This window comes from Choloepus didactylus, chromosome 1 (genome assembly GCF_015220235.1).
Source record: "Choloepus didactylus isolate mChoDid1 chromosome 1, mChoDid1.pri, whole genome shotgun sequence".
In the NCBI taxonomy this organism is placed as follows: Eukaryota; Metazoa; Chordata; class Mammalia; order Pilosa; family Megalonychidae; genus Choloepus; species Choloepus didactylus.
The window spans coordinates 78,108,578-78,125,644 of record NC_051307.1 but is presented as its reverse complement, the minus strand read 5'-3'; the positions used below and the strand labels follow the sequence as shown (position 1 = coordinate 78,125,644).

General features: G+C 45.6%; 1 protein-coding gene across 2 annotated transcripts in view; it reads left to right on the top strand.

The window, feature by feature from the left end:
* Window positions 1-13,893: 13,893 nt before the first annotated feature.
* CCDC80 (coiled-coil domain containing 80) overlaps window positions 13,894-17,067 on the top strand; it is a 34,823-nt gene continuing 31,649 nt past the window's right edge. Inside the window, exons 1-2 of one of the 2 annotated variants that reach the window (XM_037835382.1) lie at window positions 13,894-14,695; window positions 15,075-16,998. In XM_037835382.1, the coding sequence (XP_037691310.1) occupies window positions 15,109-16,998 (1,890 nt within the window). In that variant the 5' untranslated portion in view covers window positions 13,894-14,695; window positions 15,075-15,108. Of the gene's footprint in view, window positions 14,696-15,074; window positions 16,999-17,067 lie in introns of those variants that run through there. The other variant, XM_037835387.1, reaches the window with a different exon arrangement.

Sequence of the window (17,067 nt, the reverse complement as noted above, 5' to 3'; positions counted from 1 at the left end):
CTAATCAAAAGGTCCCACCCACAATAAGTCTGCACCCACAAGAATGGATTAAAAGAATATGGCCTCTTCAGGGGTACATAATAGCTCCAAAACAGCACTTGAATGGATAATACTTAATATAATTAAAAAAAAAAAAACTTGTTTTTAAAACAACACTTTCTTTAAAAAAAACCTCTGGATTTATAATATTGTTTTTATGCATGCTATATTTTTATCTATAATAATCACTTTCTCATACAGAAGTCTTGATAATGCAGACATACTAGCTTCCCATGAATAGGTATATATGTGTCATGTTTTAATGCCCGTTGTTTTAGTTTCCTTGCTTCTCTTAGTTCCATTGACCTCTAGCTTCTTCCTGTGGCTTTTCTGTGTGTCTAAATTTCATTCTACTTATGAAGCACCCCATAATAAGATTAAGATCCACCCTGATTCAGTTGGACCACACCTTAGCTGAAGTAACCTCACCGTAAGGTCCAATTTACAATGGGTTCCCACCCACAGGAATGGATTACGATTAAGAACATGTTTTTGCTGGGGTACATAACTCCAAGTCATCACACCCACCTATTTTGAGACACCATTAAATTAAAAATAAAATTAAAACCACAAAATTCTTCTCCTTGCCCCCAACTTTCTTTTTTTTAGTTTTAAGTATAGCCAGGTTAATTTAGGTCTGACATGGTAAAAACAAATTCTTTCCATATGATTCTTGGTTGCCAGGTTTGGACTCAGGCAATCTTTTTTTTTATAACCAAGTTATTAAAACTCTTAATTAATGAAATCACTGCTCTTCAATTTCCAAATTTCCAAATCATATTATTGAGCTGCTCCTTAATTGGAAACAGAGGCTCTGGGGCTCTGCTTTCCTTTCATATACTGGGATGTTCATTATGCAACATGCCCTGTGAGGTATGTCTAGGGTGCTTTATAATTCCAGTAAATTTTGTGCAGCCCACACTCAAACTATTAAGTGTTTTTTCTTCTCCTGAAGACCATGGCCCTGAGGCCAGGTATGCCCTTTGGACTATTTTAAGATATCTCCTACATCATACTCATCTGGTGGTTAGAGTTCAAAGACTACTTTGAGGAAATCTCAGGGTATCAAGCTCCATTCAGATAGGGTATTGCAGATGTACTGTCTCCCTACTCAATTCAGCTGGATTCAACTTTGCAGCATTATCAGGTTTCCATTGTCACCTCTTGGATCACTGCCTATTTCCCAGCTCTTCTAGCTCAGTGGAGCCTTGAATTCTCTTTCCGAATTCTCTGCTCACTTGAGGAAGCACAATCTTTTTAACCTGATTCTCTAGATCTTATCCTTGAATTCATGCTGGATTTTAGCCCCAGAATTCCCAGATGTCTTCTCTGGTGTCCTGAACAAACTCTTCATTGGGTGCACCCATTGCAGTTCTTTTTGGCTGTTTGCTTTTTTCAGTTTTTGTCAGGATGACTTTATTTTCTGGTTTGCCTGGTTAAGTCTCAGTTTATACCTGGTATTCTCATGTAATTATTGAAAGTATCCCCTTTTCACTCTCAAAACTATCCTGGTTTGGATAATAAATTAGTTGATGTCTTTTTTTGCAACCCAGCAATGGATTCAACATTCTTCATCACTTTTTTCAATATCTTTCAATTGCTTTCTTTAATTCTTCCTTTGTGTTGTTTACAAACATGTGCCCCTCCCCAACACACAAGCCAAGGACCCTCATTAGTTATCTATTGCTGCATAACAAATTACCCCCAAATTAATACAATTTAAAATAGCAATAAGCATTTATCATCTCATGTAGTTTCTGTGGGTCAGAAATTTGAGGGCAACTTATCCGATTGGTTCTAGCATGAGTTTTTCTCCTGAAGTTGCAGTCAAGATGCTGCCCAGAGGAGGAGTCTTCTGAGACCTGGAACGGAGCTGGAGAACCTGCTTCTAAGATGCTCACTCACGGGAAGGGCAAGTCAGTGCTGGCAGTTGACAGGACGCCTCAGTTCCTTATGATGTGGACCTCTCCATCATCTGCTTGATTGTTTTCACAAGACAGCAACAGTCTTCTCTCAGAGCAAGTGATCCAAGAAAGAGAAAGATGGAAGTTACAAAGTCTTTTATGACCTCCCCCTCAGAAATCACAGCACATCATTTCACAAAATCAAATTGATCATATAGGTCAGCCCTATTCAGTGTGGGAGAGGACTATACAAGGGCACGAAAACCAGGAGGTAAGGATCACTGAGGGTCAGCCTGGCCTCAGTCTTCTTCCTTCTTAGTCATAACATTAGCATATTTGATCATTTTTATAACAGGGGAATCATTAAAGGGTTATAATAAAAATCACAGTAAATGTTTGAGAGGGTTGTGGAGAGGGCCTCGCTGTATTCGTAGAGAAGGGGAATTATGCCACGCAAATGTGAGATAATACAATACTAACACTGGATATGAACCTGATAAGTGCCATAGTACACAGTTTATATATATATTTAAGTGATGGTAAAGTTTAGGTAGTATTTCAGTTTCCTAGGCTGCTCAAGCAAATACTATGGAATGGGTGAGGTTAAACAATGGTGATTTATTAGCTTCCAGTTTTGAGACTAAAAGAAAGTACAAATCAAGGCATCATCAAGGCGATGATTTCTCTCATAAGACTGTACCATTCTGGGGTTGGCTGCTAGTGATCCTTGCTCCCTCTGTCACATGGCAGCATCTCTTGGTCTCTTCCTTGTGTTCTGGGTTCTGTTTCAGCTTCTTAATTTCTGTGGTGTTCTCCCCTCTTCCCCTCCCTCTCCCTCCCTCTCCCCCCTCCTCTTCTTCTTCTTCTCTCTCTCCCTCCCTCCCTCCCTCGCTTTTTCTCTCTCTGAATTTCATTCTCTTACAAAGGACTCCAGTAATAGGGTTAAGACCCATCCTTATTGAGGTGGGCCACACCTTAACTGAACTAACCTCAAAAGGTCCTACTTACAAGGATTTACACCCACAGGAATGGATTAAATTTAAGATCATGTTTTTTTCTGGGGTACGTACAGCTACAAACCGCCACAGGTGAGTATAACCAGAGATACTCAGTTTTTTTTTTACTTTTAATGGTTGTCAATTGTTGCTTAATCACTGATTGTTTCTGGATTTGAATGCATTTATTAGTTAACTAATTAATTAATCAATTACTCAATCAATTGTAATAGAGAGTCTAGTGTCTGATAATCACTGTACTAGATCCTGAGGATTCCGTCCTTGCTTTCAAATTGCTTAATGTGTAGGGTAGGGATACATAATGAAAATGGTATGCACTAAAAAGTAGAACGCACAGGTTTTTATAGAAGTGGAGAGAAGGGCACCAACTTCAGTGTGGTTGAAAGGGACCAGAAAATTCTTCCAAGTGTATGATATGACATGAGTAGAGTCTTGAAAGGTGAACAAGAATTAGGCAGACAGAGACAGGTGAAGGAAGAGGCAATTTCCAGACAGAATGTCGTAATCACGTGTCCGGCGCCCTTGTCCGGCGCCTTCTCGCTCGGTCCCACGCGTTCTGTCCTCGGCCGGCAAGGAGAACAGAGGGAAAGAGGGAGAGACACAGACAAACTGACACTTGAGGCACACAATGGCAGTGAATGCAAGCCTTTTACTGGAGCCAGGAAGAAAACTTTCTCTGTTACATATTCCACGCGAGGCCTTACACCCCGCGGGAGAACAACCTCTATGCGGCCGTCAGGCACGGCTCCCTGTGGGCTGTCTCCCCGAGGCTAGCCCGGGCAATTTCTTATATACTATGGTTACAACCAATATGCTGGCACTATGTAAGCGTGTACAATAGGCTAGCAGCAACCGCGGTCTCATGTGTCATATGCGGAAGCAGGGTACGGGCGCCATCTTGGCTCACTCGATGGGCGGGGGCTACTCTAGAGCAGGTCGCGGCGTGTCCAACAGGCCCTAACCCGGAAAGCGGCTCCCCACATCTCCCCCTTTTTTATATATTTCAACCCAGTGTCTCCATTGATGAGTGTACTCCCGTGGGCTTGAATGACCCACTACATGTTTTGGTGCTTTGGGGAGTCTGGACTAGGCCCCTGCCATTTTACGGCGGAACCTCTGGCACCGACCAGAATGCTTACCTCATATAGAGACCGGAGAGCCCGTGAGCTGGAAACAACGTGACTCTCCCTACGGTACTTTGCCTCGTAACTGGGGAAAGACGGTTGGGGCAGGGGAGTGGCAACCAGCGTCAAAGGCGTCACTAGGCGTCTCTGTGCAATGGCCAGAGCCCCGTGCGGCCGCGACCGGGTCCCCGCCTACGAGACTCGCCTGAGACAAAATTTGAGACTACTGGAGCCACATGCTATACTCGGGATATGGCCATGGACTTTGCCGCGAACCCGACCCCAGAGTGCCCCACCCCGAGTGACCGGGACGGGGATGGATCAGTCTAGGGCTGGCTGTCCATGTGAGGGGGAGTAAAGGGGTTAACTGTAGTTCAGCAAGGTGGGGGCTCAATGCTGGCAAGGCGCTCAGGCGATTGTCCATGGCCTTGCTGCTGCAGGCTAAGCGAAGGAGAGAGGTTCAAAGTCCAAAGGTTCAGAGAAGCCGGAGTTCGAGATTGGTGCGGTGTTTTGGCGATCGAGAAAGGCCTTGTGGTCGGCGGGTTGATCGATGGCGACGAGGTCGTGGAGGATTGGTTGTCATCTCGGAGGAGAGAGCATCAGAGGTGGCGAGTCGCTGGTAAAAAATAGCATCGGTCTGCTTCCTCACAAGTTGGACGATTCTGCGAAGAATGCACGGACCGAAAGCGAGAGCTAGAATGATCAACAATAGGGGGCCAAGAAAAGGAAGGAGATATGGGAGGATGGGAGTGAAGAAGCTGGACCAATAACTGGCAGCCTCACGATCTCTTTTACGCTTTTCCAGTCCCTCTCGGACCTTCTTTAGACTGTTCTCTGCGAGGCCTGTGGTATTGGCATACACGCAACACTCTTCCCCTAGGGCGGCACAGAGGCCTCCCTCTTTGAGAAGAAGAAGGTCGAGACCTCGGCGGTTTTGGAGCACCACCTCAGAGAGGGAATTGACAGAATTTTTAAGATGGGAAATAGCGTCCTGTAGGTGACGGATGTCTTCGTCGACAGCCGCCCGGAGATGAGCTAGGGCGGAACTTTGACTGGCTAATGCAGCAATTCCGGTGCCAGCGCCTGCAAGACCTAGGAGGGAGGCAATCGTGAGGGCGGTGATGGGTTCTCGCTTTTGCAGAGGGGCAGGAACTGCAGTTGTTTCCAGGCGGAGGAAGAAGTCTTCCTCACTATGGTATAGGACCCTAGGGATAAGGACAATCAGGAGGCAAGTTTCTTTATATTCATTGATGACATTCGTGCTGAGACAGGGGGTAAGTCCTGTAGAGGAGCAGAGCCATTGGGAGGAGTTATGAGGAATGAGAAATTTTGCCGAGCTGCTGGGAGATGAATAGCTGGCACAGGCTGTGAGGTTGGGAGAGTTACTTGAGCGAGGGCGGATGCACTTTCCTGTAAAGGAGACTGAATGAAAGGTTAGGGGGATAACTGAGGTATTCCAATTGCATTCCGCGGGGTTGTCTTCTGCATTTTCTGAAAAGGAGAAGTTGGAGGCGACGGGCTCATACAGTGAGGAAGAGGTGGAGAGGCAGAGCCAACAAGAGGAGGTAAGATTGGGGTAGGAGACATTTAGTGAGGTGAAGGTTGCTTGGATAAGGCTGAAGAGGGGAGAGGAGTAATGAGAGGGGGGTAGAAAAGGTTGGGGTGGTGAGGTAGGCGATGCGTTGTTTGCAGCTGAGGTGCGGCTGGTTGAAGCTAAGGTGCGGCTGGAGGGCTGTGAAAAAAGGGGGTTAATGACCTTATTAGGACCGATAGCAGAGGGGTTATTTAGTACAGCCTCCTTTTTTATTAAAATAAGGGAACCTGGGTCGCCTCCTGGAACATAAATTCGGAAGCCCCAAGTTCGACCGAGTAGCCAAGAGGGATCAGTAGGAAGCTGCACGGTGAGCATAAGTTTTTTGGGGCAGGTGAGAAACTCAAACAGACCGTCGTTGGACGTACAGGCATTTTCAACTTCAGTAAGGGTTAGATAACGATCAGAAACGGGAGGTTTCCAACCTGTGGCTATTGTTTCACACCCCCAGTACGGGCAGTAATAGTCCTTTGGGGAGTTGCAATACGATTTTTCAAGGTTTGCTTGGGGACACATGTAATATTGGGCCTGGTTAAGACTGGTAGGGAAACGACCTGGGGAGAATAGGTCGGAGGCGTAAATGGAAAAGGAGGCTTGCATAGATGTATTGGTTCGTATAATTATGTTATCTTCCCACCGCGCTAGTGTCCATTTCCAGGACTGGTGGGGTTTGGCCTGGGTAGAAGAGGCGAGGGCCAACATGACCATTAGAAGGGAAGCAATGCTCGGGTGGGGGGTGCGGCAAAGGTTGCCCCTCCCCTGACCGACCCATCGGGGTTTCCGGGTCTGGCAGCAAAGGATAATTACATTTACAGGGCATGGCCACTAGAGGGAGCTCTCTGCAAGGTCCTTTGGTGGGACCGCCCAGGGCGTTAGTTGGGAGCTGGGGTGTCCCTGGGGGTGCAGCGGCAAACACTGGCGGGGCGGAAGGCCGCACGGGTGTGGCGGGAGGCTCCTCCCACTCAATTAGCGGGGATGCTTCCGCCTTCTCGTCAGTAGCGCTATCTGACTCTGAGCTAGAGTCACTGGACTCCGGCGGTTTGCCCTTACAGGAGCCGTCCGCTGACGAAACTGACTGGGTTTCTTGGAGCGCGCACCGTGCTTCTTGCAAGGCGGAGGACGGACTTAGGCCTGTAGCTGACTCCAGCTCAAGGACCGCGCGGACGGTCTCCCATATAGGGACTAGAATTGGATCCAGACAAACGCCCGTCTGACGCGCCCGGTCTATATCGTGACCAAGCTTCAGCCAAGAGGGCAGACTGAGGCTGCCGGTGGAGGGAAACCAAGGGGCAAAAGTTTCAACATCATCGAGAAACCTCTGTAGGGAGCTTTTCTTAACTGAAATACCCCTCTGCTTCAGGAGGGTTTTTAAAGGAGCCAACAAAGGTGAACTTCCAGACTGCCCCATGCTTGCAGTCGGCACTGTACTTTTAACCACTCGGAGAGCTCTTCCGAGTCCCCGGGACCGCCTGAGAACCCACGGGCCCTGACTCTCACGTAAAAGAAGCACTCACCTTCTCGCGCTGATCAGGCGCGGGAAGTCCGCTGCGGTTAGCTCAGTTGGTTAGAGCGTGGTGCTGATAACGCCAAGGTCGCGGGTTCGAGCCCCGTACGGGCCACCACTTGTCCGGCGCCTTCTCGCTCGGTCCCACGCGTTCTGTCCTCGGCCGGCAAGGAGAACAGAGGGAAAGAGGGAGAGACACAGACAAACTGACACTTGAGGCACACAATGGCAGTGAATGCAAGCCTTTTACTGGAGCCAGGAAGAAAACTTTCTCTGTTACATATTCCACGCGAGGCCTTACACCCCGCGGGAGAACAACCTCTATGCGGCCGTCAGGCACGGCTCCCTGTGGGCTGTCTCCCCGAGGCTAGCCCGGGCAATTTCTTATATACTATGGTTACAACCAATATGCTGGCACTATGTAAGCGTGTACAATAGGCTAGCAGCAACCGCGGTCTCATGTGTCATATGCGGAAGCAGGGTACGGGCGCCATCTTGGCTCACTCGATGGGCGGGGGCTACTCTAGAGCAGGTCGCGGCGTGTCCAACAGGCCCTAACCCGGAAAGCGGCTCCCCACAATCACGGTCCCTAAGACCTGAGAATGGAAAAGGTGTCCTAGGAATGGTGAAAGAGCTCATTTGCAGAGTGGGTATGCAAGGGGCTGTTAGCCAGCATGGGGTATGTAGAACAGACCATGGATATCCTCATGGGCCTAAGATGCTGAAACTCACATTGTGGGCAATAAAGAAGCTATTGAAGAATTTGCAGCAGGAATGAAACCTCATTGTTTTAGGAAGACTAGAGTGATAGCCATTCGGAGTATGGGTTGGAGGGATGAGTCTGGTGGCTAGAAGGCTATTGCCACCACTGAAGTTAGAGCTAACAAGAAACACTGCTTATGTTTACAGAAGTGTGTACACTACTCTGGCTTTGGTTTCATGAGAAATTGGCATGACAACAGGTGAATCTCTGTCTCATTTTTAATCATTTTTTCTTTGTGATTGGTGCTTAGCACCTTCTGGCTAACTGTTTAGTTTCTACCCATGTTGTTTCACTAGTTCTTTGCCTTCAACTAGAAGTCTGAGCTTATGACTGCTTTTCTGTGCAGGTACCATTTCCTTTCCAGCTCTACATTGGCTGAGTGCTTGACTTTGTGCTATGCACATTTCATACATTAGAAATTCTCATTTTTATACACAAGGAAACTGAGGTTCAGGGAGGCTGATAATTTACCCAAGAATAACTTCCCAGTGGGCAGAGAACCTGGGATTTCAACCTATGGTCTTTGGCAGCAACTTTTGTGTTGCCTTCACATAGCAAAACAAATATCTTCCAATGAATGAATGAAATCTCCAAATATGGAGACTATTCTCCATCAGGATTATTTTTTTTCTCAAACTAAGCTGTTTCTCTTGTTTTTGTGGCAGTTTCTTACTAACATTTATTTGCACTGACCTCTGAATTTTTTTGGTAGTTAATGACAAGGCTTCTGCCAAAATTCACCTCACAGATTATTTGTAAAAGGACCACATGCCTTTATTTTCCATACTTAACTTTTAAACCAAAATAACGTAATTTAAAACTTTGGAATATTACCTGTTAATATACATTCAAGACAAACTTTGAACTTTTAAATCACTTTGAAGACCACATCATATTTGATCTTTATTCTGGAATTTTTGCAACAAACTCTGATTAAAAGCAGTCAAGTTCTAATTTCATGTAGCTTTTAAACAGAGCTTTTTCAGTCGTGATTTTAAACTAATGTGACTTTTTTTTTTTTTAAACAGCAGAGTTCAAATTAATATTGTTGACTTCAAAGCAGTCACATTGGGAGACTGTAGATAGTGATGTTCTGATTACTCATTCATTGAAACACATTCTAAGTAGTTATTCCATGCCAGACACTCAGAACATTTTTGAAATTCCTTTTTCAGATTTCCTCCAAAGCCAATAAATGAGCCATGCAGAAAACTCAATGCTTTATAGTCATCTTTTATTCTGACCCCAACTAGAATTACACAGTTTGATCATCTGCCTCATTCACTAAACTTGGCTCCAAGATACTTTGACCTATGACTACAACTCAAGTCTGACTTCAAAGGTTGAAGAATTGGCAAAATTGAAGACGTGCCAAAGATTCCTTTACATGCAGGATATAAATACTTTGACATCCACAGCCCTTGGTAACGTCAGATCACCCCAACCCTAAATAAGAACTTAATTCTTTTGTTCTCTATTACATTTCCCTGCATTGCTTTTCTTCAGCATGCTTATCACTACCTGCCATCTATTTATCTCTGTTATCAATAGAATGTGAGTTCAGTGACAGCAGAGACTTCATCAATTACTGAATTCCCAACACTGGAATAACATCCTCCACATAAAAGGTGCATCTTAAACCAGTTTTGAATGAAAGAATGAATTTATAAAATAAAGTTTTATATTACAGTACATATATTTTTGTCTCAGTTTCACAATTCCATAATTCAATGCAAGTATAAGGTTTAATTTTGGTGATTTATAATGTTATATGTTTTGTTTCCTCTATTATTACTTAGTAAATAGAGTTAAAGAGAACTTCTGGTTCAATAGCGGTGATTTTTTTTCTTCTGTATTTTCCTTCTTTAAAGTCATAAGTTATAGTTAGGTAATTGCCTTCTGGGTTTCTGCCATTTCTCCTTTTAACTGCATTTGACTGGTATAGTCTTACATTTTTTGTACCTTAACTATATGTCAGGGTGATAAGTAGGATGCCATAAATGCAAGACTTCTCCATGTTCTCAGAAGCTTAAATATCTGCTTAAAAGAGCAAGAGCCCATTCATGAAGTACACAAAGATAAGATGACTGATACTCTACCAAATGCTGGAGAACTTCAGAGAATGCTGAGTGAAGAACAGTGCCTAATATTGAATAAATATTTGTTAAATGAATGAGCTGTCATCCTGTTGGTTAACATTCACTAATGGGAGGTGATGACTTGAGTAATAGGATCAAAACCTGGAGTGCAGAGACAGTGCAGAGAAACAACAAATGAAAGGCAGGGCATTCCTAGCAGGGCAGGGGTGGGAGACAGCCAGTATTGGGACTGGGAAAACTAGGATGAAACGATTGGCAGGCAATGCAACACATCCTGCCAAGGTGAGTATTTTGGACTCTAGTGAACTTAGAGTCAATGTACATACCAGACAAGATCTTCTAGGTGCCCCACAGCAGCTGCCACGGGAAGCCTCTTTCTGTATAAAGCTTACTGCAGTAATCAAAGAGACGTCTCGAACAAGAAAGGACTCTGTGCGTATTGGCTGCAGTCACTGTCAGCACTGAATTTTTACATGAAAAGAAAGTTGGCAGTACTACGGCAGAGAGTATAATTGACTAACGTTTGTTCATTTTCTCCAGGAGGCTGTGAGCTTTTAGGGGGAAAGGACTGCCTGGTTCTCTATAGGCCTGGTACAAAGTGTGCACTCTTGGCAAACATTTGAGAGGAGCGCTGAAAGAAGGAAGAAAGCAATTGGGTCATCTCACTCTTCTTAGTTATACCTAAAGGCATAGAAAGTGACACAATCAGAAATTTCCCCCTCAAACCTGATTGATATATGCATTACATATATTATGTTTGTGTGCACTAAAGGACCAACAGTTAAGACTTTGAATCCAGCATCGTCTACTGCTCCCTAACCCTACATTAGCCCCTCAACAACAAATTCATATGTCCACAAGTTCACACACCTCATACAATGTCAAACTATAAAGATCTGAACTTTAAATCACTGGTGTTAGAGATTTTCAATGAGCAATTAGGTTATTCACATAGCTTCTTAGTCTCTGCTAGGGCAAAATCCTTCAATTTGCTCTAATTAGGAGTTTAACATTTCTTAAATAAACAAATTTTTACCTGGAAAAAAAAGTGTTTTAAAGGTTTCCCCAACACGTTCTGAAGTAATTAAAATAAATGAATCAAAAAGAACACCAATAACTCTTCTTCCCAAAAGTTTTAGCCATTATCCCAAAAGGTGACTTTTATTTTTATTTTTAAAAATAATACATTTCCTTAAACTTTGGATTGAACACAAGACTTTGTTGACTTTTCAGGGACAATTTCAGAGTCTTTCTTTTTGGGGACTATCCCTTTCTAGGAGCCTCCGTGGGCTGAAGCAGTATCCTAAGTTAATAGTCCAGGGGGACTTCCTCTTTGAGCATGGTTTTATTTCTCTAGTTTGTCCTACACTGTGAGTATTGAGAAAGAGGAGAGTTCGTTTACATTCCAAAGGATGTAAATTGTGACATCAGAGAGAACATTTGATTGACGGCTGCAAACAGAAGGGGAAAACAAGAAACAACATTCTCAACGTGAATTATGTTTGTTTCTCTGCCACAGAAGTGTGAAAACGTGGCTCGGTGGTTGTCTTGGAGCAGGAGAGGTGCTATCCCTCCAAAGACCTCACTGAATAGCCCACTTTTTTTTTTTTTTTCCTTTTTCTTTTTTTCTGATTTCCTCTTAAGTTAATAACTTGTTCAGGGGATAGAAGCATGTTTTGAATTCAGTTCAGTAACATCCACTGAGTGTTACCCTATGCAAGGGAGCTGACTATATGTAACAGAAAGCCTGGTTTTTCTAGTCTGCCTGGGACAGGCTGTTTCACTGCACCACGGTCCCAGGTTGCTGAAGCCTTCAGTTGGTGTGGGTCTGAGCAGTTAGTTACCCCCACCTCACCCCCACACTTCTAGATGCTTCCTTACATTCATCTGAACTTTCATTTAATTGCATCCTATTCCCACACCAGTTTCTCTAAAGCAATTCTGTTTTGCACATACAACCCTCCCACCCCCACCTCAATAACTATGTCGCCAATGTCAGGTAATTTCTTGTCAGTAAATCCTCAAATTAGCATCCCTAAAATCTTTCAAATTTCATTTTCTTTATCTTTCTGTGACTTACCATCAAATTATCTGTTTTTCTTTTTTCTGCTCTTTCTCTTTCTCTCCCTGTGAACTGGCTAATTGCTAACTGGAAAGATCTAAATGGTTAACTTTTTAACCCAGGGCTCTTAAATCATGGACTAGAAATTGAGAACCATTACAATGCCATAAATCATCACAGGCTACTTCAGAAAAGGGGTGGAGGCTAACGTTTGCTAATTGCTCTTCTTAGGCATATGATCCTGGGACTTCCCAAGGGAATTTTCTGAGGTCCCACTTAAGGGTTTAGGAGGTTGAAATCTCCTAAAGAAGCATGAGAAGCCCCACTTTGCCAGTGTGAAGGGTGGAGCTAGGAGGTGTAGGAGGCCTTCTCTCGTGTATGTGTTTAGTGCGCCATCTTGTGACAGAAGCTCATAGAAGGGAAGAAAGCTTGAGGGTCCCAGGAAGACAGACACAGCTCAGTGCTGGTAAGAGTGGCTTCTCCTCCAGGTCAACTCCCGGTCACTACAGTGGCTGTATCTCAGCTTTACCAGTGTACAGGTGACAAATGTTGTGTGGTTTGTTAGGAGGCTGGTAGAAGCCATGGGATGGAAATTCAACAGAAAAGGTAAGTAAGTTTGAAGACCTATCAAAGAAAGCGAAAAGAACAGCTACACAATTATTCCAGAAAATAGGATGCTAAACAATATAAGAAAATAAGATTTTTCTATGAACATGGAAAAAGACAAAAAGGAATTGAAAGAATAGAAAGAGAGAGAGAGAAGGCATGGATAACAAAGAAGAGGGGGAAGCAGGATAACATAATGCTAAGTAGATAGTTCCAAACCTAAGTTGAAGTTTCAGAGCTACCCCTTACCATCTCACCAAGCCCAAAGTTGTTCATTTGCAAAATGGGGATAAACCAACCCATCTCCTATATGACATGATGGTTAAATAAGGTTAATGTAAAGCCCAGAACCTCACCTGAAATGTTCTATTAATAGAGTGAAGTCATGAGAGTTCAGACTCATTGAACCCCTTGGAGAGGCTAGAAGGCATATCCAGAACCTAGGGCACCTTCTCTCCTTACTGAAAACTGAATCACCGTGGCAGATCCTAGAGGTAAAAGCCCAAAGCTGCCTCAGTCTCCCCATTGGCATCTGATAGGGCCATCTCTAAGGATTGCCTAAAGCCTCGGGAGAGCTAAAAATCTCACTACTGCCCACCCCCCAACACACAGGTCATGCATACCCTTGGAGGAAGCCCCTAGCCTACCATCCCCAGGCCAGGCACCGAAACTTGAGATCTAATGCCCTTTCCCTGATGGATAGACTGACCACAGTGTCAGGGAAACAATAGCCATTGCCTGTATTTCTAACCTTTTACCAGCTTCCTTCCATGCCAAGGAGAAAGGAGGAACAAGAACAAAGTAATATGATCCCAATTAGCATAAAATAAAAACAAGCCAGTCATGTTTTCCATGGGCTTTTCCAACTTCAAACTAAAATCATGAATCAGAGAGAAAGAGAGAAATATATATATATATTTAAGAACACACACACACACACACACACACACACAGTGTCTGTACCATGATCCAAATGAATATTAGTCTCTAAGAAAACCAAGCAGCCAGATTCAGAAATCTGAGAATTTTCCCTTTCCAAAGTACAATGTGAGAACAGACAGGAAGGGAAAGTATCCTGATTACGTGGTGTGGAATGGGTTAAGTTCTCAGCCATCCTATTCTAAAGTGATTTATGGTGATGTGTAGTGTTTCAAAACTTTCCCCCACCCAAAGAGCAGTCCTCTCCCTCGCCACCGAGTCCACCCTCAACTTGCTGAAATGGGAAGGAGGCGGTGTTTTGCTGATCTGTTAAATTCTTAGTGAAGTTTCCTTGATTTCCAGTGGCTGCTGTTGTTTGAGTTTGGTTTGGAGCAAAACTGAGGTTGTCCTGACATTTCTGGGACTGAATCCAGACAAGAGGAAGAAGAAAAAGAAAGCAGAAGGAAAAGAGGAGAAGAAAGGTGGGGAGAAATAAAAGGAGAGAAGCAGCGTAGGAAAAGAAAAAGAATCCCCTTTCAACATCACATTCCTGTGTTTTCCCTAAGCCTGGAAAACATATTAATTCCAGTGCTTTTACTCTCTGAAACAAAGGGACTAAGCCTGACTGTGGCGGAAAGGGTGATAAGAAGGATCCTGGAACTCTTAAAGAAAGAGCGAGATTCAGAAATAGCTGGGACTCCACTTTAAGGGACGTCCTGACGGTGCAACTGACGGGCATACACAGACTGGCAAAACCAAGCAGAAACTACAGACAAATGGAGATGCAAAGACTCAAAAGGACAGCTCCTTTCACCTCTTCCTACTTGTTGAGAAGGTAAAAAGAGCAAGAAAGAAAAGAAGAAAGCCAGCTCAGCTCTCAGAACAGGACTGCCTGGGGATCTGTGGTTCTACTTTGAAAGCTGGAGCTGCAGCAAACTCCCTTTGTATTACTCACCCTCGGAAAGGAGAAAGGCTTGGGAGGAAAAGTATTTCATCTAAGAAACTGTCCTGGGACCAAACTTCATATTGCTTTTTAAATCCTCTGCACGCCATCTCTATGAGCCATAATGTAAGTGTGTAATCCTTTCTCTCTTTTTTGATTGTTTCTTTGTTGCTTTTTTGAAGAAATGGAATGTGGATGTTGTAATTAACAAGCTCATTTCGCATTTTCCCGGGAGCTTCCAGAGTCCGTTGAAACTCAGTGCAAGCATGCTGACCCGGGAACCGAGCTGGGTTTCCTGCTTAATGTAACTGTCTCTGCTAAATACTGACCCATTACAGTGACTTAGAAGCAACAGGATCTCATCCTAGTTTCCATTCCCTGACCTCCCTCCTTCTTCTCTATTCCTTCTCCCTCCCCTTGACCAAGATAAGGAACAAATGCCCATCTCTGTTTGCAATTAAGTGATTTTCTTTCTTTCTCCCCGCCTCCTATCCCTTTTCTGTAGTCTGACCCTGCTGCCTCCCAAAGTGGATTACAAAATGATGTGGAGAATGGGACCCAGTTTCATCATGCTGTTGGCAGTGTGGCTGGTGTGTGGGTCAGAACCCCATCCCCAGGCCACCCATAGACGCAGCCACCGAGGTCCGAAAGTGCCTCTGGTTTCCCAAGTCAGCAGTAGGCCAGCTCAGCTTCTGAGGCACAAGGGAAAGTCTCAGGGAATTGAGAGATCCAGCCCGCTAAAAGCAAACCATCAGTACCTCCAAAGAAGGAGGAATGTGCCGGTGTTGAAACTCGCTCACGCCACGGCACCGCCAGCCCCCATGGGCATCAACCGGGCCCTGGTGAAGTCTAGGCAGAGACTGACGGGCAAGAGCTCTCCCCGCGAGATGGTGCGAGACGAGGGGTCCTGGGCTCGATCTCGAATGCTGCGTTTCCCCTCTGGGTCCAGCTCTCCCAACATCCTTGCCAGCTTTGCAGGGAAGAACAGGCTGTGGGTCATCTCGGCGCCTCACGCCTCGGAAGGCTACTACCGCCTCATGATGAGCCTCCTGAAGGACGACGTGTACTGTGAGCTGGCGGAAAGACACATCCATCAGATGGTGCTGTTCCACCAGGCCGGCGAGGAAGGAGGCAAGGTGCGAAGGATCACCAGCGAAGGCCGGGTCCTGGAGGAGCCCCTGGACCCCACTCTCATTCCCAAGCTGATGAGCTTCTTGAAGCTGGAGAAGGGGAAGTTTGGCATGGTGCTCCTGAAGAAGACGCTGCAGGTGGAGGAGCGCTACCCCTACCCGGTCAGGCTGGAGGCGATGTATGAGCTCATCGACCAGGGCCCCATCCGCAAGATAGAGAAGATCCGGCAGAAGGGTTTTGTCCAAAAATGTAAGGCCTCCGGTGTAGAGGGACAGGTAGTGGTGGAAGGGAACAACGGTGGTGGAGGAGCAGGGAGGTCAAGCCCGGGCAATGAGAAGAGGAAAGAGGACTCTAGGAGAGCACAAGTCCCACCAACCAGGGAGAGCCGGGTGAAGGTGGTGAGGAAACTGTCCAGCACGACAGCGGCTCCTCCCCCACCTCCCCCTACCCCAAGGGCCACCACCCTTCCTCCTGCGTCTGCCACAGTAGTGACTCGGGCCGCTTTTCGGGTGGTAACTATAGCTGCAAGACCTACAACCACCACCACCTTTCCGGCCACCCAGAGGCCCTGGACCACGCGGACGCACGTCTCCACTGATGCCCAAAGGCCCCCCACCGCAGCTGAGGGGACCACTGCTAGGGGGCCCTCGGCCTCGGAGAAACTTTACCCTCCACCCAGGAAGGAGCAGCACAAAGAGAGGCCACAGACCACCAAGAGGCCCAGCAAGGCCACCAGCTTTGAGAGCTTCACAGCTGCCCCTCCCACCACCATGTCAGAGCGCAGCGCAGGGGCCAACCCAGGCCGTTTCTGGGACAACCGCACGGACAGACGGGAACATGGCCACCGGGACCCAGATGTGGTGCCAGGTCCTCATAAGCTGGCGAAGGGAAAACCTCCCAAAAAGAAAACACAGGACAAACTTCTTAGCAACGAGTATGAGGATAAGTATGACCTCAGCCAGCCTACTGCCTCTCAGCTGGAGGAGGAGCTGCAGGTGGGAAATGTTCCGCCTAAGAAAGCCAAGGAGTCTAAAAAGCATGAGAAGTCTGAGAAACCTGAGAAGAAGAAAAAAATGAAGACTGAGAAAACAGACAAGCTCCTAAAGAGTGAGAAACAAGTGAAAAAGGACAAAGCTGAGAAAAAGAGCAGGCAGGAGAAAGAGAAGAGCAAGAAGAAAAAAGCAGGTAAAACAGAGCAGGATGGCTATCTGAAACCCACCACAAAACATTTCACTCAGAGTCCCAAGAAGTCAGTGACTGACCTGCTGGGGTCCTTTGAAGGCAAACGAAGGCTCCTCGTAAGTAATCTTCTTGGCATTGTCCTGTGGGCTGAGGCATAGCATGTTAGTGGTTGGTTTGTTATTTTT